We start from the raw sequence: 27,414 nt of genomic DNA on the forward strand, positions 1-27,414 counted from the left end.
ATGACGACACCTAAAGAAATCCTTCTGGGGACTTTGAAGGATTTGGGACGTGATGACTTTGAAGAATTTAAGTGGCATCTGAAGAACGGGTCTGTAGAAGGTTTACCAGCAATCCCAGTGAGTAAACTGGAGAATGCAGAGAGGACGGACATAGTGGATCTGATGTTTGATACCTACTCTATCAACACTTTTCAAGTTGCTAAAAATCTTTTGGGGAGGTTAAGCAGGAATGATCTGTTGGAGAATTTAAATAAAACCATCCCAGAACCCACAGGTAAGTCAGGGAATGACTAAACAAAAAACACATAAACAATAAAAACCTTAGTTAACATTACACAGGTGCCATTAAAATCCATATAAATAATAAATCCAAAACACTTGCCAACACTTTCAGGAGTGAGAGACTGCAGAAAGCCAACAGTTTGTGTTTTATGCATCTGCACAAATAACCTCCTGTGTACACATGAATATCTGCTCTTTGGGTTGGTTTGATTAAAATGGGACCAGCAGCAGGTTTTCTGCCCATTTTACAGATTTATATTGTCAGATTGGTTTTAGAGCTGTTTTATCAACATAAATGAGGCGACAACAACAGTTTGGGACACGTCACAAATATGATCAAAGTGCTTTTTCTTAAATCTATTTACCAGTTGAAGGTAAAGTTAAAAAAAATGGCTGCCATTTCTTTCTGCTGTTTGGAGACCCAAACAAAAAAATGCCCACACAGTAAATGCTTTTTATTATGGTTGATAAACAGGACACTAAGGTGATTGGTCAAAGGTTGGAGGAAAGCCACAGTTCTCCTTATTTGACTGAAATCCACCATTTCAGCTCATGTTTTTTCTTCTGCAGCTTTCTGGGAGATTCCACTTCAGCCTTCTGCTGGCAACGCTCCCATTACCATGCTTCCCTTAGGCAGCATCATTAGAAGACATAGCATACATTTACACTGCTATGCAGATGATACCCAGCTCCATCTGTCCATGAAGTCAGATAACACACACCAATTAGTTAAACTGCAGGAACGTCTTAAAGACATAAAGACCTGGATGGCCGCTAACTTTCTGCTTCTTAATTCAGATCAAACTGAGGTTATTGTACTCGGCCCTGAAAATCTTAGAAATATGGTATCTAAGCAGATTCTTACTCTGGATGGCATTACCTTGGCCTCCAGTAACGCTGTGAGGAACCTTGGAGTCATTTTTGACCAGGACATGTCCTTCAACGCACATATTAAACAAATATGCAAGACTGCTTTCTTCCATTTGTGCAACATCTCTAAAGTTAGAAATATCCTGTCTCAGAGTGACGCTGAAAAACTAGTTCTGTCATGGTCCTGGGTCGTTCAGCGTTTTGTTTCATTTTTGGTATCACCTTGTGTACTTTGTGTTAATTCTGATTTTGTATTAGTTCTTAGGTTGATCTCTACCTGTGTCTTTCCTCTGTGTTCTGTTCGTGTCCCCGAGTTTGTGTTGTAAAACAGTCTGTTTCCTGTTTTACTTTGAAGGTTTGTGTCTCGTCTTGTGAATTAGGATCAGCTGTGCTCCCCTCCTGTGTGTCATTCCCTCATTACCTTGTGTGTATTTATAGTATGTGTCTGCCTGTGTTCCTCGTTGTGTCGTCTGCATTACTGTGTTAATCAGTGTTACTACTCGTCTCTCTATCCAGCCTTCTTTGTGTCATCTCTGTGTATTCCCCGCTGTCCTTATGTTTTCAGGTTTGTCTGTTACAGTGGCAAAAGTATTCGGCCCCCTTGAACTTTTCCACATTTTGTCACATTACAGCCACAAACATGAATCAGTTTTATTTGAATTCCAGGTGAAAGACCAACACAAAGCGGTGTACACGTGAGAAGTGGAATGAGAATCATACATGACTCCAAACATTTTTTACAAATAAATAACTGCAAAGTGGGGTGTGCGTAATTATTCAGCCCCCTTTGGTTTGAGTGCAGTCAGTTGCACATAGACGTTGCCTGATGAGTGCTAATGACTAAATAGAGTGCACCTGTGTGTAATCGAACAAGGCCGAACAAGGAGAGTGCTGATCCGAAATGCAGCCAAGAGGCCCATGGTGACTCTGGACGAGCTGCAGAGATCTACAGCTCAGGTGGGGGAATCTGTCCATAGGACAATTATTAGTCGTGCACTGCACAAAGTTGGCCTTTATGGAAGAGTGGCAAGAAGAAAGCCATTGTTAACAGAAAACCATAAGAAGTCCCGTTTGCAGTTTGCCACAAGCCATGTGGGGGACACAGCAAACATGTGGAAGAAGGTGCTCTGGTCAGATGAGACCAAAATGGAACTTATTGTTCAAAATGCAAAACGCTATGTGTGGTGGAAAACTAACACTGCACATCACTCTGAACACACCATCCCCACTGTCAAATATGGTGGTGGCAGCATCATGCTCTGGGGGTGCTTCTCTTCAGCAGGGACAGGGAAGCTGGTCAGAGTTGATGGGAAGATGGATGGAGCCAAATACAGGGCAATCTTGGAAGAAAACCTCTTGGAGTCTGCAAAAGACTTGAGACTGGGGCGGAGGTTCCCCTTCCAGCAGGACAACGACCCTGAACATAAAGCCAGGGCAACAATGGAATGGTTTAAAACAAAACATGTCCATGTGTTAGAACGGCCCAGTCAAAGTCCAGATCTAAATCCAATCCAGAATCTGTGGCAAGATCTGAAAACTGCTGTTCACAAACGCTGCCCATCTAATCTGCCTGAGCTGGAGCTGTTTTGCAAAGAAGAATGGGCAAAGATTTCAGTCTGTAGATGTGCAAAGCTGGTAGAGACAGACCCTAAAAGACTGGCAGCTGTAACTGCAGCAAAAGCTGGTTCTACAAAGTGTTGACTCAGGGGGCTGAATAATTACGCACACCCCACTTTGCAGTTATTTATTTGTACAAAATGTTTGGAATGATGTATGATTTTCGTTCCACTTCTCACGTGTGCACCACTTTGTGTTGGTCTTTCACCTGGAATTCCACTAACATTGATTCATGTTTGTGGCTGTAATGTGACAAAATGTGGAAAAGTTCAAGGGGGCCGAATACTTTTGCAAGCCACTGTAGTTTTTCCAGTTTAGGTTTATGTTTAGTTCTGCCCTCACCTTGGTTTGTTCACTGTAAATAAAACCTCACTCGCATCTCCACCACTGTCTGCAACTTGGGTCCTCATTTAACTCCACCGCACGACTGCTGCCCCAGCCGTGACAAGTTTATGCATTTATTACTTCAAGGCTGGACGACTGTAATTCATTATTATCAGCAAGTCCTAAAAACTCGCTGAAAAGGCTTCAGTTAATCCAAAATGCTGCAGCAAGAGTCCTGACAGGGACTAGAAAGAGAGAGCAGATTTCTCCTGTATCGACTTCCTGTTAAATCCAGAATTGAATTCAAAATCCTGCTCCTCACATACAAGGTCTTAAATAATCAGGCCCCATCTTATCTTAATGACCTTGTAGTACCATATCCCCCTATTAGAGCACTTCGCTCTCGCTCTGCAGGCCTACTTGTTGTTCACAGAGTATTTAAAAGTAGAATGGGAGGCAGAGCCTTCAGTTTTCAGGACCCAAAAAGATAGTTGGGGTTTTTTCTGTTGTATTATTGTAGGTTCTTTATCTTACAATATAAAGCACATTGGGGTGACTGTTGTTGTTATTTGGAGGAATTAATAAAAAAAACTTTTATACTTGAAATTCTTTCATTTATTCTACATATTTATTCATCACTGGCTCCATAGTGTTGTTTATGTAATATGTGAAATGTTGCTAGTATTGATTTGGTGCTGTATAAATAAACACAATTAAATCAAATGTGTCTCTATAAAACCTGCCCTCAGTTATAACCCAAGTGTCAGGGCTCAATGGCTCATGAAAAGGAATGGAGTCAAGCACAGAACCAAAAAACGGAGGCTGAGTGACTTTTAACAGAAATGTATTTTACTAGATTTCTTGACGGAGAAAGCTGAATCACAGCTAAATTCAACAGCAAGCGAGGTATTATGAGAAGTGCAGAGCTGAGGCCAGAACATAAGCTGAGGCAGGTCAAAGGAACAACAGGGGCAGAATCGGGCGAATAGAAACTATCCAGGATCACTGGAACAAAGGAGATAATAATCAGAGTGGTCCACAGTGTAGTGAATGAGTCCAAGATTTAAAAACTAAGAGGTGTTACGTGGCTGCAGGTGGAGATCAGCTGGAGGAGGAGATGAATTAAATCTGGGTACAGAGTGAGATGTGGGTGCACAGGGAGGCAGGCAGGTGAGGATGGCAGTTTGCAAGAGTGAGTTTTCCCAGCAGTGGCAGGGCAGAATCCTGAGGCGTGACTTATGGCAAGAGTTGGAAGATGTATCCAGGTGCCGACTAGGGAACAGGAAAAGAGGGTTACGCGAAACAAGCTGAGGAGCACAAGACAAAATGTGAGGCAGAGAACTGACTGTGCTAAGCACACAATCTGGAGAAGGTTCATTGTGAGTGCTGCTCATAAATACTGCCGGAGTAATTGGCAACAGGTGAGGAGCAGGGAGGAGTGAGGAGGGCTCCACCCAGGCGAGGAGAGCTGATGCTGTGGAAAGTTACTCAGACTCACTCGGATCATGACACCAAGAGTCCAGTGAACTGAACACATAACCACAGTAACCAGAATGCAGTTTTCTCATTTGTGTCATTTGCTGTTTATTCATGCAGAGATTCTCACTGAGTGTCAGCTCAAACTCAAGTCAGACCTGAAGCAGAAGTTCCAGTGTGTGCTCGAGGGGATTTCTACAACAGAAAACCCGACCCTCCTGAGTCAGATCTACACAGAGCTCTATATCACAGGGGGAGGGACTGCAGAGGTCAATGATGAACATGAGGTCAGACAGATTGAAACAGCATCCAGGAAACCAGACAGACCAGAAACAACCATCAGACAAGAAGACATCTTTAAACTCCCACCTGGAAGAGATAAACCAATCAGAACAGTGCTGACAATGGGAGTGGCTGGCATTGGGAAAACAGTCCTAACACAGAAGTTCACTCTGGACTGGGCTGAAGACAAAGCCAACCAGGACATCCAGTTCATGTTTCCATTCACTTTCAGAGAGCTGAATCTGCTGAAAGAGGAAAAGTTCAGCTTGGTGGAACTTGTTCATCACTTCTTTACTGAAACCAAAAAAGCAGGAATCTACATCTTTGAAGACTTCCAGGTTGTGTTCATCTTTGATGGTCTGGATGAGTGTCGACCTCCTCTGGACTTCCACAAAACTGCAATCCTGACTGACCCTAGAAAGTCCACCTCAGTGGATGTGCTGCTGATAAACCTCATCAGGGGGAAACTGCTTCCCTCTGCTCGCCTCTGGATAACCACACGACCTGCAGCAGCCAATAAGATCCTTTGTGACATTGTTGACATGGTGACAGAAGTCAGAGGGTTCACTGACCCACAGAAGGAGGAGTACTTCAGGAAGAGATTCGGAGATTCAGAGCAGGCCAGCAGCATCATCTCCCACATCAAGACATCACGAAGCCTCCACATCATGTGCCACATCCCAGTCTTCTGCTGGATCACTGCTACAGTTCTGGAGTTTGTCATGAAGAACAAAGAGAGCAAAGATCTGCCTAAGACTCTCACAGAGCTCTACCTACGCCTTGTGCTATTTCACCTAAAAACGAAGGACATCAAGTATGATGGAGGAGCTGAGACAGAGTCATGCAGGAAGATCATTGAGTCTCTGGGAAAACTGGCCTTTGATCAGCTGCAGAAAGGAAACCTGATCTTCTATAAATCAGACCTGACAGAGTGTGGCATCGATATCAGAGCAGCCTCAGTGTACTCAGGAGTGTTCACACAGATCTTTAAAGCTGATGAGTGTCACATGTTCAACAACGTTGTTTACTGTTTCGTCCATCTGAGCATTCAGGAGTTCTTTGCTGCTCTTCATGTCTATCTGACCTTCATCAACTCTGGAGTCAACCTGCTTAAGAAACAATCTCCTCGCTTTAAAATCTTCCAGAAAACACTTACTGTAAAAGACTTCTACCAGAGTGCTGTGGACAAAGCCTTAGAGAGTCCAAATGGACACCTGGACTTGTTCCTCCGCTTCCTCCTGGGTCTTTCACTGCAGACCAATCAGGATCTCCTATGCATGCTGACACAGACAGGAAGTAGCTCACAGACCAATCAGGAAACAGTTCACTACATCAAGAAGAAGCTCAGTGGGAAACTGTCTGCAGAGAAAAGCATCAACCTGTTCCACTGTCTGAATGAACTGGATGATCGTTCTCTAGTGGAGGAGATCCAACAGTCCCTGAGATTAGGATGTCTCTCCACAGATCAACTGTCTCCTGCTCAGTGGTCGGCTCTGGTCTTCATCTTACTGTCATCAGATCTGGATGAGTTCGACCTGGAGAAATACTCCGGTTCAGAGAAGGCATTTTTGAAGCTGCTGCCAGTGGTCAAAGCATCCAAGAAAGTGCTGTAAGTGAATCTATGAACAAATATGTTTAATAATGCTAGATGAATAAAAGAATATGTCTCCATTGTTATTCTTCCTCAGGCTGAGTTATTGTAAACTCTCAAAAAGAAGCTTTGAAGCTTTGTCTGAAATTCTCAGCTCCCCATCCAATCATCTGAGAGAGCTGGACCTGAGCTGGAACTACCTGCAGGATTCAGAATTGGATTTGCTGTGTGTTGGACTAAAGAGTCCTGACTGTAAACTTGAAACTCTCAGGTAAGGATACAGACTTTTTGACACTTTTTGACTCTTAAATCTGTAAGTTTATCTTGATGCGGACGTTCAAAGTCAGCACAATTTTCCTTTTAAGTTCCTGAGTTTATATTTTTGACTGTCAGGTTGTCTGGACAGATGTTTTTATTTTATTTTGTTTTTTTTACTTGTCCCTAAAGTCAGAACTAAACCCACATGTAGATGACTTTCTGTTACTGGAGCAGCCTTCCTGAAGACAGCAGTGTGTTTTCATGCTTTTAAAGCCAAACTCACCTTTCAGACCTGGCTTTCATTTATTATCTATTTTTGTTTGTTTATTATATATTTATTTCTACTGTTTAACTACTGCTCACATCTGTTATCCTCCTTTTTAATTGTTCATTTCTTTTTACCCAGTGTTTCTATATTGCACTTTGTATTTGTCTATATTTATCATGCACTACTTTGCTCATTTATTGTTTGCTTTTAATGTTATTAAATTCCGGTTCTTTTGGTATTCTTTACGGCCAAAAAGACACGGCTCAAAAGTGGTCTTTTTACTTTTTAAGTTATTAAATTTGTAACTGTAGTGATTTGTGTGTGTGACAGAGAGGCACTGCCAGGGATTTTTGACACAAGTTGTTCTTGTAAAATCAGTCTGTGAAGGTTCTCAGACATCCAGGTCATCGTAGTCTAAGGAGCTTGGAAAGAAAAGCGTCTGGACTTCCTTGAAGATGTTTCACCTCTTATGAGAGAAGCGTCTTCAGTTCTAAGAGTCAAATGGTGGAGTGGGGCAGTCAGTGAAAGGGCAATGGTGGTGGCTCAGGGTTTGTATGTTTGGGGGGTTCAGAGGGAAAAGATGAATGTAGGTCTGGAGTTGGTGTGTGAGAGCAGGGAGTGAATCTGATCAAACATGAGTGTCATGAAGCCTGTTTGCAGTTATTTGCACTGTTTTCCACTCTGGATGTTGTTTCTGTTCAGCTGTGAGTATAAAAGGCTCCATTCTACAACCTGTTTGTGTTAGTTGTTCAATAGAAACATTATTTGGTGCTGATGTTGCACTTCTTTTATTCACAACCAAAGAGTTTTTGACGTCTGCATCAGACTGATTTAAATGACTTTTGAATATTACTTTAAATACTTAGATTTAAAGTTCTGAAAAAAAGTTTAAATACAAAGATCACTATATTCTAATGTTTTGGCTGCAGTGTGTTTTTGCAGACAGGTATAACAGAACAGCTTTAGTGTTTAGATTTTTTAAACTTGAGTATGAACTTATACAAAATGCAGCAAGATATTAAAAAAAACGTTTGATTATAAAATTGACTATATTGGATTCATATCGATATCGGACATAAAAAGTGGCATCGTTCCATCCACCTCCGCCCCAGAGAGAAGGGTTACATCTCCTGGGTTTAGGTGTTTTCCAATTTGTCATCATTTTGAAAAGTTTACATTTCTTCAGTGTTGAGCAGCAGAAATGAGACTTTCCTGTCAGAGGTCATTTTTGAAAAAATGAGGTAAATCAACCATGAAAACCATGAATCAACATGTGAACATGAGCTGATGCTGCTGAAGTGAAGCAAAGTTACAGAGGTTTGATTACAGACACAGCTGAGAGTTTGTAATCTGTCATCATTTTAAAAAGTTTCCATGGAACAGCAGAAATGAGGCTTTACTGTCAGAGGCCGACAGCACTGAACACAACAGCAGACTGGTGGCTAATAAACAGTGAATGATGCAGAAACAGATGTTTGAAGCTGTTCTTGGAGTACACTGAGAGAGAGAGAGCTGTGCAGGCAGGAACAGCCAAAGTCAGAGAGAATTCATGAGCATATTGATCAAACGTGAAGCAGAGTTTGGATCTTCTTTTGCTGCTGTTTCACTCAGTTTTGGTTGGAGACAGATGAAACCTGCAGCTTCAGGATCTGTGAGCTGTCCACTTTCAGCCCCGACGGCGTGTCCGTGTACGTGCCGTGGAGTGAACGATCCACGCTCTGTGTTTCCATCTTTGTGTGTTTATCTGCTCTCATTTACTGTTTTATCTGTTTGCTGCTTGTTGAAATAGTTTGTGAGCTTTAACCTGAGATTCTGGCAAAATACATTTATATTAAACATCGATTCAGGATTGAATGAATCAACATCGTTTTATTCAAATTAAAACCATTTAAATGGGAACATGAATTTTTTACAGCCGCCTCTAATGCTGGGTAATGTCAGCTGGTCCATGTGCAGCTGGCTGTGAGGCTCAGGGAGCGTCTACAAAGTGCAACACTGAAAGAACATCATCCATAAATATTGAGTAAGAACTGGACTCTCATACAGCGAGACTCAAATGCCTTTAAACATCAGCTTATCCTGCTGATCCAAGTCCAACACTGACTTTGTAAACACATGTTTGTCAATCATTTTGTTTGGTTTCTGAGGAAAATGATTCAATAACTTGCTGCTAATACACAACATTTCATCATATTTCCTCATAACCCTCTTTTGTCTGACCATTTGATCCCATTTGAATTTGCAATAAAGGATCCACAGAGTTTGGTGACAATAATGACAGTAGATGTTTGTGTGAAAGTGCTGGAAGCAAATGAGTGTGTGATGTTCTTTCAGTGTTGCACTTTGTAGACGCTCCCTGAGCACTGGTCTCACAGCCAGCTGCACATAGAGACCAGTGTTGTTAGTCCAGGTCAGAAGATGACTTGTTGGAATGAAAATGAGCTTGTAGTTTGTCTGCTTTAATAATGTGACTGGAAAAAGGTGTTGGACTTCAAATATGTCCATTTCTGTCACACTTCACCTTTAAAAGTGAAGCCATGTGGTTCCTGGAAGGAAAAACACGACTTTTTCAAGTCTTTGTCCTGTTTTTATGAGAAATGTACGACTTTAATGTTCTTTTTTTTTTTAACTCAATTTTTATTATAATTTACAACATTACAACTTGTACTTGTCAATGTTCACAAGTAGGACAGTTACAGGAACTGCAATGCAGAAATGTAGGTTAAAATAAGAACTGCAATTAGGAAGCACAAAACAAAACTGGGAAGCAAAACAAAACCCAAGCAAGCAAACAAACAAACAGACAACAACAAAAACAAAAAGAAAACAAAATCTTTATGTAATATTAAATAACATGTGACAAACTTAGCCGTAAATGGACAAAACGAAAGAGACCTATGCTAAATTATTGAAACAGTAAAGCATGTATGGGTCGCCAACGCTCAGTAAACAATTCTCTCTGAATCCGCAGAGCAGATGTTATTTCCTCCATCTGGTAAATTTCTCTTGCTTTATCAATCCACATATTATATGAAGGTGGGTCAAGATTCAGCCATTTAATAGTGATACACTTTAGTGCTGCTGTAAGCAAGATTCTTAAGAGATACTTTTTATTGTTTCCCGCAAAACCCTTTGGTAAGACTCCTAAAATGACTAACTGTTGGTCTTTTGTTAATGGTTGTTGGAAAACTGTACTGAGAACTTTAAATATGTCATTCCAAAGTGAGCAGATTTTTGGGCATGACCAGAATATATGTGAGTGGGTTCCTAAAGAAGTACCACAATTTCGCCAGCAGGTGTCAGGATTTGTAGGCTTCATTTTGGCAATTATCTCTGGGGTTCTAAAATATCTCATGACCACCTTCCATTTAAATTCTCTCCACAGCCCAGAATTAGTCACCAGATGGGCTTCACCGAACACCTCTTCCCAGGTGTCCTCTGAGATTTGAGTGCCAGTCTCAGCTTCCCACCTTGCCTTAATATCCAAAGTTGCATTTGTATTGAAACTCATAAATGCATTATAAAAATGAGTGATTAATTTTGGGGAGGAATTACTTTGAAATGTTTTTAGAAATATTTCCTCAATGGGTGAGGGCTCCAAAACTTGCCTCCATTCTTTATGTTTTGTCAAAAAGCTTCTTAGCTGCAGAAATCTAAAAAAGTCAGAAGAAGGAAGCCGAAACTGACCTCAACTGTTCAAATGAGCTCAGGTGCCCATTCCTCACAACATGACAAAGTTTATGAAGCCCGCTATGTGACCATGCTCTGAAGCCAGAGTCTTCCACAATAGGAGAAAAACCCTGCAGGGAGGAGAGGCTTGATAGAATTGAAATTTCTTTTGGAAGACCAAATGATTGTTTGATTCTACGCCAAATCTTTAGTGTGACCCTCGTCCGTTCCCCCATATGCACATTTTTAATTGAAATGTTAGAAAAAAGCAGGGATTCCAATGATCTTTCGCACATTGTCTTCTCAATGTTTAGCCACTGAGTTTCAGACAAATCCCGCACCCATACAGTCAGGGGTCTCATCTGAGCTGCCCAGAAATAATATTTCAGGTTTGGAACAGCCAATCCCCCCTGCAGGTTTGACAGTTTTAATGTTTGGAACTTGATCATCCCTCATGTGTATTTAGTCTCTGTGTCGCGTCATCTGTGTTCCCACCCTCCATATTTTCATGCCCAGTCTTTTGTATTCTTAGCCATAGCTTTCCGTGTCTTCATGATTTATTATAGTATTAGTTCCCCAGTTTAGTTCTCTTCACTGTGATTCTGCCTTGTTTGATGTCTTCAGCCGAAATAAAGGCACGCTTTTCGTTCAAGACTCAGTTTCATGTCTGCGCCAGTGTCTGCGCCTGAGTCCTCCACACACTCTCCATACGGTCAGCCACTGTGACCGTGACACTAAACTACATGCTGTGTGCAGCCACTCTCCTGAGCCTGTATCATATACACAGCGGTTACAATGACAAACTGAATACAATCTCATATCTACAAAACAGGCTGAGTCAAAGTTGCAGCTACGCTTATGAACATGGAGAAAAAACAGGCGAGTTATCAGCTCACCAGCTACGACTAAGAACAGCTAACCAACTATCCTTGAGATCTACAATGACCAGGGAATAAGGTCTACAGACAACCAAACTATCCTTGAGATCCACAATGATTTCAATAAGGTGTTTGATATTCCCTCCTTGGGAGAAGATGCGATCGCTAGTCTGGAGGAACCTGTCTCTAATGTTGGAATTGAAACGGCCGTACGGAGCATGCAGTCTGGAAAATCTGCTGCCCCGACGGGTATCCATCTGATTTTTTCATAAAGTTTTCTGACCGACTGAATTCACTGTTAAAATCAACTTTTGAAGAATCCTTCCTCTCACAGTCGTTGCCTCCAACAATGCATCAAGCAGTGATGTGTTTAATTGTAAAACAGGAAAAAGACCATTTAGATTGTCGTTCATGTCGTTTAATATCTTTGTTCAACACAGACACCAAGATCCTGGCTCAAGTGTTGGCCCGTCGCTTACACAAGTATTTGTCCTCCATTATTTCACCAGACGGGCTTTATTAGGCACTCTTTTTTGAACATTAGAGCTCTATTAAATATCATTTATACCCATGTTAAAGGTGATACATTGGAAACTGTAATTTGGCTTGACGCAGAAAAGGCGTTGGATCGGGTGAGATGGGATTTTTTTTTATACGCTTAAAAAATGTGGCTTTAATTTTGTATCTTGGATAAAAGTATTGTATTGCTCCCCTCTAACAGCCGTCCAGACTAACAATAATCTGCCCCCCAGGACAGGGATGCCCTCTGTCTCCTTTTTGCCATTGAACCGCTAGCTGTTGCTCTGAGACAATGTGTTGGTGTTGAGGGAAAACATCGAGGGGGTATCGAACATGAAGTCTCTCTTTATGCCGACGACATGATTTTATTTATTTCCAACCCATCGAACAGCCTCCGCAAACTTTTGGATAGACTTACAATAATAATAATAATAATACGTTTTATTTATATGCGCCTTTAAGAGCCTCAAGGTCACCTTAATGCATACTTAAGGAATTTGGGACAATTTCTGGATATAAAGTGAATTTTGGGAAGAGCGAGGAAAAGTCTATCTGTACGACAACTGGGAGTTTTGTGTATTTTAGCCCCTTTTAAACCCAGCTATAAGAAGTTTAAGTACTCGGGCATCTGGGTGACAAGAAAACCACAAAGACTTGTATAAAACTATCTTCCTTTATTGTCGAAGCTTAAAGAGGATTTTGGAAAATGTGAGTTTTGCCTCTTTATATTTATGGTGGGGATGCAGAACAAGGAGCAAAGATGAATGTGATGCTGAATCAGCAGAAGACTTGGACTCATTTGATTCCAGCTTTGATATCATTGATTTCAATATGTCCATTTCTGTCACACTTCACCTTTAAAAGTGAAGCCATGTGGTTCCTGGAAGGAAAAACACGACTTTTTCAAGTCTTTGTCCTGTTTTTATGAGAAATGTACGACTTTAATGTGAAACATTCAGAGTTTTTTCTCTTGTTGTGTTTGTTTGAAGCTGCTTCCTGTTGGCTTCAGCTGTTTGGAGTTTCCATTTTCTAAACTTCTACATTCTGAACCTTCTTCAGCTCTGAACAGATGATGAAACACTGAATGATTTCAAGCACTTTGTCTAATAAACTTACATCTTTCATTCTTTATACAGATTGAAGAGCTGTGGTTTGTCAGAGATCAGCTGTGATTATCTGGCAGCAGCACTGAAGTCCAACCCCTCCCATCTGAGAGAGCTGGACCTGAGTAATGACTCCTTGTTGTTGACCAACAACAACCTGCAGGATCCAGGAGTGAAGCATCTGTGTGGTTTCCTGGAGAGTCCAGGATGTAAACTTGAAACTCTGAGGTCAGTCAGCATGTTTTAGTTGTGCTGAGGTGAATATGATGTGAAAGTTGTGCTGACACTAAACTGCAGACATCAGGCTGATATTATACTGATCCACACTGAGGATCTTCATGGTAAAGTCTGTTTTCTTCTTCTCTGGTTTAGTCCATTGACTGCAGCAGAACAATGTTCACATTTCAAACAGTGATACTTAACGTATGGCCCGCGGCCCACACGCGGCCTGCCCACCTTTCCTGATTCAGAGAGAGGGGACCCTGATTAACTGTGTAGCTTCTTCCTCACAGTTCTAAGTATCAGACACAACAATGAATAATCCACAGCTGACTGTCTTTAGCAGGTCAAAGGTCACGGCACACAGCAGACAGTCAGAAATATTCTAACTCTGATCATTTATCAGTTGTGACACTGTGAGACTTGATCAGAGGTGTGATCATCACAGCAGAGGCCTTTGTGTCAAAGTCACTGAGGATCAAACAGAAACACATGAAGCAGATTTTCCTCTTCTGGCTTTTTATAGCAGATAACCTTCAAAATATTCTGCAGTCGATCAAAAACTGAAGCAAACCATGAAGCAACATGTGAACATGAGCTGATGCTGCTGAAGTGAAGCAAAGTTACAGAGGTTTGATTACAGACACAGCTGAGAGTTTGTAATCTGTCATCATTTTAAAAAGTTTCCATGGAACAGCAGAAATGAGGCTTTACTGTCAGAGGCCGACAGCACTGAACACAACAGCAGACTGGTGGCTAATAAACAGTGAATGATGCAGAAACAGATGTTTGAAGCTGTTCTTGGAGTACACTGAGAGAGAGAGAGCTGTGCAGGCAGGAACAGCCAAAGTCAGAGAGAATTCATGAGCATATTGATCAAACGTGAAGCAGAGTTTGGATCTTCTTTTGCTGCTGCTTCACTCAGTTTTGGTTGGAGACAGATGAAACCTGCAGCTTCAGGATCTGTGAGCTGTCCACTTTCAGCCCCGACGGCGTGTCCGTGTACGTGCCGTCGAGTGAACGATCCACGCTCTGTGTTTCCATCTTTGTGTGTTTAGCTGCTCTCATTTACTGTTTTAGCTGTTTGCTGCTTGTTGAAATAGTTTGTGAGCTTTAACCTGAGATTCTGGCAAAATACATTTATATTAAACATCGATTCAGGATTGAATGAATCAACATCGTTTTATTCAAATTAAAACCATTTAAATGGGAACATGAATTTTTTACAGCCGCCTCTAATGCTGGGTAATGTCAGCTGGTCCATGTGCAGCTGGCTGTGAGGCTCAGGGAGCGTCTACAAAGTGCAACACTGAAAGAACATCATCCATAAATATTGAGTAAGAACTGGACTCTCATACAGCGAGACTCAAATGCCTTTAAACATCAGCTTATCCTGCTGATCCAAGTCCAACACTGAGTTTGTAAAAACATGTTTGTCAATCATTTTGTTTGGTTTCTGAGGAAAAAGATTCAATAAGTTGCTGCTAATACACAACATTTCATCATATTTCCTCATAACCCTCTTTTGTCTGACCATTTGATCCCATTTGAATTTGCAATAAAGGATCCACAGAGTTTGGTGACAATAATGACAGTAGATGTTTGTGTGAAAGTGCTGGAAGCAAATGAGTGTGTGATGTTCTTTCAGTGTTGCACTTTGTAGACGCTCCCTGAGCACTGGTCTCACAGCCAGCTGCACATAGAGACCAGTGTTGTTAGTCCAGGTCAGAAGATGACTTGTTGCAATGAAAATGAGCTTGTAGTTTGTCTGCTTTAATAATGTGACTGGAAAAAGGTGTTGGACTTCAAATATGTCCATTTCTGTCACACTTCACCTTTAAAAGTGAAGCCATGTGGTTCCTGGAAGGAAAAACACGACTTTTTCAAGTCTTTGTCCTGTTTTTATGAGAAATGTTCGACTTTAATGTGAAACATTCAGAGTTTTTTCTCTTGTTGTGTTTGTTTGAAGCTGCTTCCTGTTGGCTTCAGCTGTTTGGAGTTTCCATTTTCTAAACTTCTACATTCTGAACCTTCTTCAGCTCTGAACAGATGATGAAACACTGAATGATTTCAAGCACTTTGTCTAATAAACTTACATCTTTCATTCTTTATGCAGATTGAGGAGCTGTGGTTTGTCAAAGATCAGCTGTGATTATCTGGCAGCAGCACTGAAGTCCAACCCCTCCCATCTGAGAGAGCTGGACCTGAGCGACAACTACAACCTGCAGGATCCAGGAGTGAAGCATCTGTGTGGTTTCCTGGAGAGTCCAGGATGTAAACTTGAAACTCTGAGGTCAGTCAGCATGTTTTAGTTGTGCTGAGATGAATATGATGTGAAAGTTGTGCTGACACTAAACTGCAGACATCAGGCTGATATTATACTGATCCACACTGAGGATCTTCATGGTAAAGTCTGTTTTCTTCTTCTCTGGTTTAGTCCATTGACTGCAGCAGAACAATGTTCACATTTCAAACAGTGATACTCAACGTATGGCCCGTGGCCCACACGCGGCCTGCCCACCTTTACTGATTCAGAGAGCTGTGTTTGTGTGGGCGGGGCTCAGACAGCTCCGCCCACTCAGTTTGTTCCCTCCTGATTCATCTGCATGTGTTCTGCTTCACACTGCTCACCTCCACCAAAGACTTCACAAACATCTTCTTTCTTTGAGTCCAGTTTGTCCCACAAACACTTCCAAATCTCCTCCTCTGAGATTCTGCAGCTTCTTGCAGTGTGACTCAGCTGACTTCTGACAGACCACAGACTGGCACAGCATCCACATGTGTCTCCTTTCAAACAGGCTCTTGATGTTTCCTCCCACATCATTCTGGCCTCTCAGTCTCCTTTGTTCTCCAGCTCTGTAGCTCCATCTGATGAAGCTTCAGTTTTCCATGTTGGTAACAGTAAACTACAGCCTCTGCTGTCAGCTGGGTAACTAAACAGAGCTGCAGTACGTCTCTGCGGTGGTGCTACATCCAGCCTGCAGACGGCCGTCTACATGTTGTAGTGGTTTACACTCACACGACGTGCGGCGAAGTTGATGGAGTAAAGGTTAGAGTGAAAGAAGCTGAGGATGGGGTGTCAATGTGGAGCGATGAGGTGACCACCCTGCAGTCTACAGTAGAGAGTATGAAGGAGGAGCTGTCTGACCTGAAGGATAAATGTGATGAAGGCAGGAAGCGGAGAGCTAACATCCACATCATAGGGATCCCAAAGGGCCTGGACTCGAGCTCCTCCACGGCCGTATCCGTGCTACTACGTGAAGTGCTGGGTATGGATAAAGACGTTATTGTCGACCGCTCACACAGGAGCCCTATCCTGAGAAAGCCAGCTGGTAACCCGCACGCCGTCATAGCCAAGCGTCACTACTACCAGGATTGTGTGGCTACGCCGTGCCAGGGCCCAAGCCCCGCTTGAGTTTAACGGACAACCTATTGCAATATTACGACTGGGCGATATGACCCTAAATTCATATCTCGATATTCTTTAGCTGGATGGCGATATACAATATATATCTCGATATTTTTAAAGCCAGAAAGTACGAACAAAAAGAGAGTTCTTAGTCAAAGCTGTGTCCCAAATCTCACACAGGCACATTTATTAACATACAGCGTAGATGTACATGAAACAATTACTCAGAAATAAATGATCAGCATTTATTAAATAATAATGCTCCATAAATAAAAGAAAACAATGTTGTTTTTGTGCATAACAAAAAGCTCACAATCGTGCAGTCAAAATGTAAACAGACGCTGAGCATAATAACAAGCAGCTGCTCTGTTCCCAGGTTCTACTGCGTGACTGACAGCCTGGAGTTTGAAATCCTCTTTGTAACCGAGTCAGGAGTGGACAAACATCTTGAGAAAGTTGAGGGTAAACAGGAAAGTTTCCTCTGGATGAGTCCGACTCTACCAGAGGAAAAGGGGAAAGATGCAGAGAAGACAGCGCGAATGTAACAGGTGCCATTTATGGTCCTTATACACACTCAATACAGTAATATTACGTTGAAGCAGAGTACGTATCACTCCGCGAGGCTCCTCGTAGCTGTAATGCTCCAACAATCCATCAAGCGGTGCGGCCTCGTAGCTGAGTAAAGTCGTACCAAAACATCTTTTGAAAGGTTTCTGAGCGCCGTGTAGCACATAAAATCGGTTCGAGGTCAGTAAGCACAACCAGAATTCATCCATAAGCCGCACTGTCGATTTATGAGAAAATTACAGGATTTTAAGTGCAGAAAATATAGTTTATGGTTTTCATTTGATCTTAGCAAATATCTACGCCTCTAATTGGGACGACCACAGATTTTTCACTAATGTCTTTGCGCGGCTCCCCAATATGTCATCACACAATATCATCTTTGAGGGAGACCTAAACTGCTCATTATCTGCTATGGACCACAGTTCACACAAAAGTACACTTAGTCCAAAGTCAGCATGCGTCATTCAGAGCTTTCTTGATCATTATGGGCTGGCTGATGTATGGAGATTTCATAATCCTGCTTCACATCAATACTCTTTTTTTTCCTAATGTCCATAAAACATATATTTGTATAGAAAAACGTCTCCCTTTAGTTACAGAATGTGATTATAAGACTCTGGTGATTTCTCCTCTTGTTTTTCAATGTGTATTCCTGATGCCTGCTCCAACTATCAGCCATGGAGATTCAACTCAGTGTTGTTAGCAGATGAAGAGTTTGTCAGTTACAAAAGGTCTCAAAGAGATGTTTTTTCTATCAATCAGACCCCAGAGATGTCATCATCAGTCATTTGGGAATCTCTAAAAGCATCTGAGAGGCCAAATAATTTCATTTTGTGCCAAACAGAATAGAATAGAATAGAATTAGAATAGAATTCAACTTTATTGTCATTGCACATGCACAGGTACAGGGCAACGAAATGCAGTTTGCATCCATCCAGAAGTGCTTTAGTGACATAGATATATTACAATATATATTAGCAATAATATAGATATGTGAGTATATTACAGAAATGGGTCTATTATGGTATGTTATAATGTACACGGTATGAAGTATGTTGTGAATATTCTATAACTATAAGTATGTACAGGCTGTAGTGAGTACGAGCTATGTACAGAATATGAACAGGATATAAATATGAAAAACTATACAGAATATGAAATAAATAACTTTACAGAATCTGGGATATACAGCTATACAGAAATGGGAACTATGCAAGTTGTAAACAGTTGTAGGATTAAAGATTATCGAATGTACAGAATGATTATTTACACAGAGCTATACAGTAGTGCAGTTAAGATAAGTGAGATGTGTGGATAATTTCTACAGAGGCTATATAAAGTGCTGGTGGTTGTGAGTGGTGATTCAGTCCATGTTATTATTGTGTGTTTGAGGGTACAGTTGTCCATTGTGGGTGTGTGTATGTTCAGTCCATGAGTTTAACGTGGGTCAGATGTCAGGAGGCAGAGTTCAGGAGTCTGACAGCTGTGGGGAAGAAGCTGTTCCGGTACCTGGTGGTCTTAGTTCGGAGGCTCCTGTAGCGCCTCCCGGAGGGCAGGAGGGTGAAGAGTCCATGTGATGGGTGACTGGGGTCTTTGATGATTTTCCCAGCCCTTTTCAGACACCGCTTCCTGTAGATGTCCTTTATGGCAGGAAGTGGTGCTCCGGCGATGCGCTGGGCAGTTTTCACGACCCTCTGCAACGCCTTCCGGTCCGAGGCAGAGCAGTTCCCGTACCAGACTGTTATACAGTTGGTCAGGATGCTCTCGATGGTGCAACGATAGAAGTTCACCAGGATGTCTGAGGACAGGTGGTTCTTCCTCAGAGTCCTCAAGAAGAAGAGGCGCTGGTGAGCCTTCTTGACCAGCTTGGAGCAGTTGGTCGTCCAGATGAGATCCTCGGAGATGTGGACTCCCAGGAACTTGAAGCTGCTCACACGCTCCACAGCTGTCCCCTTAATGTGGATGGGTGGATGTGGGTCAGCATTCCTCCTGTAGTCCACGATGAGCTCCTTGGTCTTCTCAGTGTTAAGCAGCAGGTTGTTTCTGTCGCACCACTCAGCCAGACGATCCACCTCCTCCTTGTAGGCGGCCTCATCGTTGTCACTGATGAGGCCAATCACCGTGGTGTCATCTGCAAACTTAATGATGGTGTTGGAACCATCAGCAGGTCTGCAGTCGTGGGTGAAGAGGGAGTAGAGGAAAGGGCTCATCACACAGCCTTGTGGTATACCGGTGTTCATTGTGATGGTAGATGAGCAGTGGTTATCCAGCCGGACATGTTGGGGGCGGTTGGAATAAAATAGGGACCGAGCGCCTCTCTCAGTTAGCTGATGAAATGACTAAACTACATGCTGTGTACAGCCACTCTCCTGAGCCTGTATTATATACACAGCGGTTACAATGACAAACTGAATACAATCTCATATCTACAAAACAGGCTTAGTCAAAGTTGCAGCTACGCTTATGAACATGGAGAAAAAACAGGCGAGTTATCAGCTCACCAGCTACGACTAAGAACAGCTAACCAACTATCCTTGAGATCTACAATGACCAGGGAATAAGGTCTACAGACAACCAAACTATCCTTGAGATCCACAATGATTTCAATAAGGTGTTTTATATTCCCTCCTTGGGAGAAGATGCGATCGCTAGTCTGGAGGAACCTGTCTCTAATGTTGGAATTGAAACGGCCGTACGGAGCATGCAGTCTGGAAAATCTGCTGCCCCGACGGGTATCCATCTGATTTTTTCATAAAGTTTTCTGACCGACTGAATTCACTGTTAAAATCAACTTTTGAAGAATCCTTCCTCTCACAGTCGTTGCCTCCAACAATGCATCAAGCAGTGATGTGTTTAATTGTAAAACAGGAAAAAGACCATTTAGATTGTCGTTCATGTCGTTTAATATCTTTGTTCAACACAGACACCAAGATCCTGGCTCAAGTGTTGGCCCGTCGCTTACACAAGTATTTGTCCTCCATTATTTCACCAGACGGGCTTTATTAGGCACTCTTTTTTGAACATTAGAGCTCTATTAAATATCATTTATACCCATGTTAAAGGTGATACATTGGAAACTGTAATTTGGCTTGACGCAGAAAAGGCGTTGGATCAAGTGAGATGGGATTTTTTTTTATACGCTTAAAAAATGTGGCTTTAATTTTGTATCTTGGATAAAAGTATTGTATTGCTCCCCTCTAACAGCCGTCCGGACTAACAATAATCTGCCCTCCAGGACAGGGATGCCCTCTGTCTCCTTTTTGCCATTGAACCGCTAGCTGTTGCTCTGAGACAATGTGTTGGTGTTGAGGGAAAACATCGAGGGGGTATCGAACATGAAGTCTCTCTTTATGCCGACGACATGATTTTATTTATTTCCAACCCATCGAACAGCCTCCGCAAACTTTTGGATAGACTTACAATAATAATAATAATAATACGTTTTATTTATATGCGCCTTTAAGAGCCTCAAGGTCACCTTAATGCATACTTAAGGAATTTGGGACAATTTCTGGATATAAAGTGAATTTTGGGAAGAGCGAGGAAAAGTCTATCTGTACGACAACTGGGAGTTTTGTGTATTTTAGCCCCTTTTAAACCCAGCTATAAGAAGTTTAAGTACTCGGGCATCTGGGTGACAAGAAAACCACAAAGACTTGTATAAAACTATCTTCCTTTATTGTCGAAGCTTAAAGAGGATTTTGGAAAATGTGAGTTTTGCCTCTTTATATTTATGGTGGGGATGCAGAACAAGGAGCAAAGATGAATGTGATGCTGAATCAGCAGAAGACTTGGACTCATTTGATTCCAGCTTTGATATCATTTGATATCAATATGTCCATTTCTGTCACACTTCACCTTTAAAAGTGAAGCCATGTGGTTCCTGGAAGGAAAAACACGACTTTTTCAAGTCTTTGTCCTGTTTTTATGAGAAATGTACGACTTTAATGTGAAACATTCAGAGTTTTTTCTCTTGTTGTGTTTGTTTGAAGCTGCTTCCTGTTGGCTTCAGCTGTTTGGAGTTTCCATTTTCTAAACTTCTACATTCTGAACCTTCTTCAGCTCTGAACAGATGATGAAACACTGAATGATTTCAAGCACTTTGTCTAATAAACTTACATCTTTCATTCTTTATACAGATTGAAGAGCTGTGGTTTGTCAGAGATCAGCTGTGATTATCTGGCAGCAGCACTGAAGTCCAACCCCTCCCATCTGAGACAGCTGGACCTGAGCTACAACTACAACCTGAAGGATCCAGGAGTGAAGCATCTGTGTGGTTTCCTGGAGAGTCCAGGATGTAAACTTGAAACTCTGAGGTCAGTCAGCATGTTTTAGTTGTGCTGAGATGAATATGATGTGAAAGTTGTGCTGACACTAAACTGCAGACATCAGGCTGATATTATACTGATCCACACTGAGGATCTTCATGGTAAAGTCTGTTTTCTTCTTCTCTGGTTTAGTCCATTGACTGCAGCAGAACAATGTTCACATTTCAAACAGTGATACTCAACGTATGGCCCGCGGCCCACACGCGGCCTGCCCACCTTTCCTGATTCAGAGAGAGGGGACCCTGATTAACTGTGTAGCTTCTTCCTCACAGTTCTAAGTATCAGACACAACAATGAATAATCCACAGCTGACTGTCTTTAGCAGGTCAAAGGTCACGGCACACAGCAGACAGTCAGAAATATTCTAACTCTGATCATTTATCAGTTGTGACACTGTGAGACTTGATCAGAGGTGTGATCATCACAGCAGAGGCCTTTGTGTCAAAGTCACTGAGGATCAAACAGAAACACATGAAGCAGATTTTCCTCTTCTGGCTTTTTATAGCAGATAACCTTCAAAATATTCTGCAGTCGATCAAAAACTGAAGCAAACCATGAAGCAACATGTGAACATGAGCTGATGCTGCTGAAGTGAAGCAAAGTTACAGAGGTTTGATTACAGACACAGCTGAGAGTTTGTAATCTGTCATCATTTTAAAAAGTTTCCATGGAACAGCAGAAATGAGGCTTTACTGTCAGAGGCCGACAGCACTGAACACAACAGCAGACTGGTGGCTAATAAACAGTGAATGATGCAGAAACAGATGTTTGAAGCTGTTCTTGGAGTACACTGAGAGAGAGAGAGCTGTGCAGGCAGGAACAGCCAAAGTCAGAGAGAATTCATGAGCATATTTATCAAACGTGAAGCAGAGTTTGGATCTTCTTTTGCTGCTGCTTCACTCAGTTTTGGTTGGAGACAGATGAAACCTGCAGCTTCAGGATCTGTGAGCTGTCCACTTTCAGCCCCGACGGCGTGTCCGTGTACGTGCCGTCGAGTGAACGATCCACGCTCTGTTTCCATCTTTGTGTGTTTAGCTGCTCTCATTTACTGTTTTAGCTGTTTGCTGCTTGTTGAAATAGTTTGTGAGCTTTAACCTGAGATTCTGGCAAAATACATTTATATTAAACATCGATTCAGGATTGAATGAATCAACATCGTTTTATTCAAATTAAAACCATTTAAATGGGAACATGAATTTTTTACAGCCGCCTCTAATGCTGGGTAATGTCAGCTGGTCCATGTGCAGCTGGCTGTGAGGCTCAGGGAGCGTCTACAAAGTGCAACACTGAAAGAACATCATCCATAAATATTGAGTAAGAACTGGACTCTCATACAGCGAGACTCAAATGCCTTTAAACATCAGCTTATCCTGCTGATCCAAGTCCAACACTGAGTTTGTAAAAACATGTTTGTCAATCATTTTGTTTGGTTTCTGAGGAAAATGATTCAATAACTTGCTGCTAATACACAACATTTCATCATATTTCCTCATAACCCTCTTTTGTCTGACCATTTGATCCCATTTGAATTTGCAATAAAGGATCCACAGAGTTTGGTGACAATAATGACAGTAGATGTTTGTGTGAAAGTGCTGGAAGCAAATGAGTGTGTGATGTTCTTTCAGTGTTGCACTTTGTAGACGCTCCCTGAGCACTGGTCTCACAGCCAGCTGCACATAGAGACCAGTGTTGTTAGTCCAGGTCAGAAGATGACTTGTTGCAATGAAAATGAGCTTGTAGTTTGTCTGCTTTAATAATGTGACTGGAAAAAGGTGTTGGACTTCAAATATGTCCATTTCTGTCACACTTCACCTTTAAAAGTGAAGCCATGTGGTTCCTGGAAGGAAAAACACGACTTTTTCAAGTCTTTGTCGTGTTTTCATGAGAAATGTACGACTTTAATGTGAAACATTCAGAGTTTTTTCTCTTGTTGTGTTTGTTTGAAGCTGCTTCCTGTTGGCTTCAGCTGTTTGGAGTTTCCATTTTCTAAACTTCTACATTCTGAACCTTCTTCGGCTCTGAACAGATGATGAAACACTGAATGATTTCAAGCTCACACTTTGTCTAATAAACTTACATCTTTCATTCTTTATATAGATTGAGGAAGTGTGGTTTGTCAGAGATCAGCTGTGATTATCTGGCAGCAGCACTGAAGTCCAACCCCTCCCATCTGAGAGAGCTGGACCTGAGCTTCAACAACAACCTGCAGGATCCAGGAGTGAAGCATCTGTGTGGTTTCCTGGAGAGTCCAGGATGTAAACTTGAAACTCTGAGGTCAGTCAGCATGTTTTAGTTGTGCTGAGATGAATATGATGTGAAAGTTGTGCTGACACTAAACTGCAGACATCAGGCTGTTATTATACTGATCCACACTGAGGATCTTCATGGTAAAGTCTGTTTTCTTCTTCTCTGGTTTAGTCCATTGACTGCAGCAGAACAATGTTCACATTTCAAACCTTCAAAGAAGAAGAAAAATCCTCCACTGGAAAATTCACTGTGAAACTCTCAAACTCTTCATTGCACCTTAAAGTCTGTCTGACACTGAAATCCAAAGCAAAATGTGCGTTTGCTTTACAGACAGCAGTCCAACACAAACATACACACATCATCCAAAACACAGTCCAACATCCAAATCTCCTCCACTGCCAGCATGAATGATGGGAAAGAGAAGGAGCAACACTCTGACATTCAGGGTTAGAATGATTTTCATCAAGCAGACTGTGAAGATCAAAGCTGCATTAGAAAGCTTACATGAATGAATGAGTGGACAGAAGTGGACAGAGATCATCTGAAGCACTTCAAAGGCTTTAAATCAGCACATTTCTCTTTATTCTTTATCAACTCTGTTAGTTTCTCTCAGTTTTCTGTGGAATGAAGCTAACAGCAGGCTAATAAGATGCTGACCAATAGGTTTCTATTAAAGGTTGTAATTTGTATATGAAAAAGTGCTTTGGCTCAGCAGGGATCAGCTTACAGGTAGAATACAGCTGCTGGATGGGATTAGCATGTCATAGCTATCTACCAAACTGCTAACTGGGGGATTTCAGGCCATCTATGGATCATTTTTGCTAACTGTTTATTCAGCTTAGGCTCACAGGGCTGCAGCCTGTGCCCTAGCTGTCATAGGGCAAGAGGCGTGGTCCACCTGCACAGGTGAGCAGTCCATCACAGGGCCAACAGAGAGCGACAGAGAAGCACTCCCTCACATCCACACCTACAGCCAATGTAGAAGCACCAATGAACCTAAGCAGCATTTCATTGGACTGTGGGAGAACATCCAACCTCCACAGAAAGGCCCAGCTGACCAACAAGCTTCAACCTACAACCTTCTTGCTCTAAGGCACTAGTGCTAACCACTTTTGCCCATTTCAGCCCAAATCCTGCATCTTCCTGTTTCTGACTCCAGGCCAGCTCCACTAACACTTTCTCATCAGACACTGCCACCTAGTGGAGGAAGTCTTAGTTCCATTTGAAGCTTCAGATTACAGTTAGTTCCTTTACAAAGAGGTGGAGGTGGTGGGGCCACAGCACCATCATCACTGAGTGCCATAGGACACTTAACCTTTGTTTCCATATGCTGGGAACTTCCTGTTGTTCCAAGGAGGACTGGAAAATGTGTGAAAATCTCCCAGTCAGTTCCTCACAGCACACTTCAATCATTTCCCTCCCACAGCATCAGGACCAGGGCTTTTTCTCTCTTTGGTCCCACTAAGAGATTTCCACACAAACACCTCATCAGTGGGACTCTCAGAGCTACCAGCCCTTTGCTACAATCACAAAGCTCTTCATTGAAATCAATGATATCAAAGCTGGAATCAAATGAGTCCAAGTCTTCTGCTGATTCAGCATCACATTCATCTTTGCTCCTTGTTCTGCATCCCCACCATGGACTTCATTCCTTTCCAAGCCAGCCTTGAGTGTCCTTTATTCAGCTCATCCTCTGCTTTACTTTTACACCTGATTTTAGCTGCTTTATCTCTCTTTCAACAGGTTTCTGTGCCTCAATCTTTTTCTTCTCTCCCTCATAACAAGACAGCTTCTTCTGCCTGAGAACATGTTGGAGTGATTTACTAATCCAGGGCTGCTTATTGGGGAAAATACTTCCTGTTTCCAAAGTAATCCCCATTTTTCCCAGAAAGAAATGTCAGTAGAAATCGATGATCTAAGTGAGAACATGAGCCTTTCAAAAGTCCCAGTGGGTGCAGTCAAAGCAGTCCCTCAGTCCCAGTATAGAGTCTTTGGTCCAGACTGGAACAGCTGTGTGCCCAGTTTGAGCTCTCTTCAGTGCTGTGACCTGACAGACCCAGAGGGGCCATCACATCACATTTAGAAGCTCCCCTGATGGAGCCACAACACATGTCCAATACTTAGTCTGTCTTGTTGGACCAACTGGAAGAAATGATTCAAGGACTTAGTCACAGAACAGAGATTCAAATCTCCAAAATCCAACTGGCTGCATCAGGACATATAGTCTGAAACTCTGCACAGTTTCCTGTTTGAAGCTGCTTCCTGTTGGCTTCAGCTGTTTGGAGTTTCCATTTTCTAAACTTCTACATTCTGAACCTTCTTCAGCTCTGAACAGATGATGAAACACTGAATGATTTCAAGCACTTTGTCTAATAAACTTACATTTTTCATTCTTTATACAGATTGTGGGACTGTGGTTTGTCAAAGATCAGCTGTGATTATCTGGCAGCAGCACTGAAGTCCAACCCCTCCCATCTGAGAGAGCTGTACCTGTATGGAAACAACCTGAAGGATCCAGATGTGAAGCAGCTGTCTGATCTTCAGCAGAGTCCAGACTACAGACTGGAGACTCTGGAGTAAGTAGAGTGATGGAGTGAGTGGGTGGTGCTGTCAGCAGTATTGTACTAAACACAGTCAGTATGAAACAAAGATCCAGTGTTTCCTGTAAAGCTGCAGCTTCTCAGTGAAGCTGTGAGAGGAGAACGGTGACAGGCTTCAGGATTGGACACAAACACTTCCTGTTTCTCACCTTTATGGTCACCATAGTAACGGCTGACACGCTCTGATCAAACACTGTCAACAGCCAATCAGCTCTCTGAACAAAGCAGCACGCAGACCAATGACTGCATTGATTTCCAAGTTTAAAGCAGTGAAGAACACAGTCTGTAGGTGAGGAAGAATTTAGTGAGAGCAGATGTTTGGATGGAATTCCTCCAGTTAACAGCTGGAACCGTCCATCTGGATTGTTGGGCTTGTTGTTGGGGTTCCTACAGAGCTCAGAGTGGACACACCAAGGTTCTTCTAATGAATGAAAGTCCAAACTCAAACTAGGAGGGAAAAACATTTTCAGCAACTTCAATAAAAATCCAAAGATTAGAAAAAGTGAAGCAACAATGAGTCCTAGTACAGTCCCAGCACTGACGTCCCTGCTGCTCTTTATACTGGATGTGCTGCATCACTGACTGACAGCTGATGAAGAGTCTCTGGAAACACTCGTTTATCTCCTCTGCTCTTCCTCCTTCTCTCTGCAGGAACTGGTGATGATGGTAAACAGGACGGTGTGTGTGCTGAGAGAGGAGCAGCTGTGTCCTGATGATCCAGAGAGGTTGAAGCAGCAGCAGCTTGTGTGTAGAGACGCTCTGACTGGGCCATGTTACTGGGAGGTGGAGAGGAGAGCTTCATCCAGCAGTGACTGACAGAGGAATGAAGTGCAGATGACTGTCAGTGCTGCAGAGTGAACTGCTCTGAGAACAGCTCCACTGTCAGACACAATGTAGAGTCCAGCAT

At 42.2% G+C, this 27,414-nt stretch overlaps 1 protein-coding gene across 1 annotated transcript; it reads left to right on the forward strand.

Annotated features, from left to right (window-relative positions):
• LOC146608832 (NACHT, LRR and PYD domains-containing protein 3-like) lies at window positions 1–26,487 on the forward strand. Its single transcript, XM_085348694.1, has 7 exons — window positions 1–274; window positions 4,690–6,460; window positions 6,540–6,713; window positions 15,473–15,649; window positions 21,472–21,648; window positions 23,758–23,934; window positions 26,310–26,487. Exons 1-7 carry the CDS (start codon window positions 1–3, stop codon window positions 26,485–26,487), a joined length of 2,928 nt encoding a protein of 975 aa, XP_085204820.1.
• The last annotated feature ends 927 nt before the right edge of the window (window positions 26,488–27,414 follow it).

Source organism: Diplotaxodon limnothrissa, linkage group LG23, assembly GCF_057381915.1.
Source record: "Diplotaxodon limnothrissa isolate DT_005_m linkage group LG23, D_limnothrissa_male_GT1.1, whole genome shotgun sequence".
Classification (NCBI taxonomy): Eukaryota; Metazoa; Chordata; class Actinopteri; order Cichliformes; family Cichlidae; genus Diplotaxodon; species Diplotaxodon limnothrissa.

Excerpts from the sequence above, each read along its gene's own strand:
- LOC146608832 (XM_085348694.1), top strand. The coding sequence starts at position 1 with ATGACGACACCTAAAGAAATCCTTCTGGGGACTTTGAAGGATTTGGGA. Across the intron at positions 275-4,689 it reads AACCATCCCAGAACCCACAG|AGATTCTCACTGAGTGTCAG; the intron begins GTAAGTCAGGGA and ends TTATTCATGCAG. Across the intron at positions 6,714-15,472 it reads TGTAAACTTGAAACTCTCAG|ATTGAGGAGCTGTGGTTTGT; the intron begins GTAAGGATACAG and ends TTCTTTATGCAG.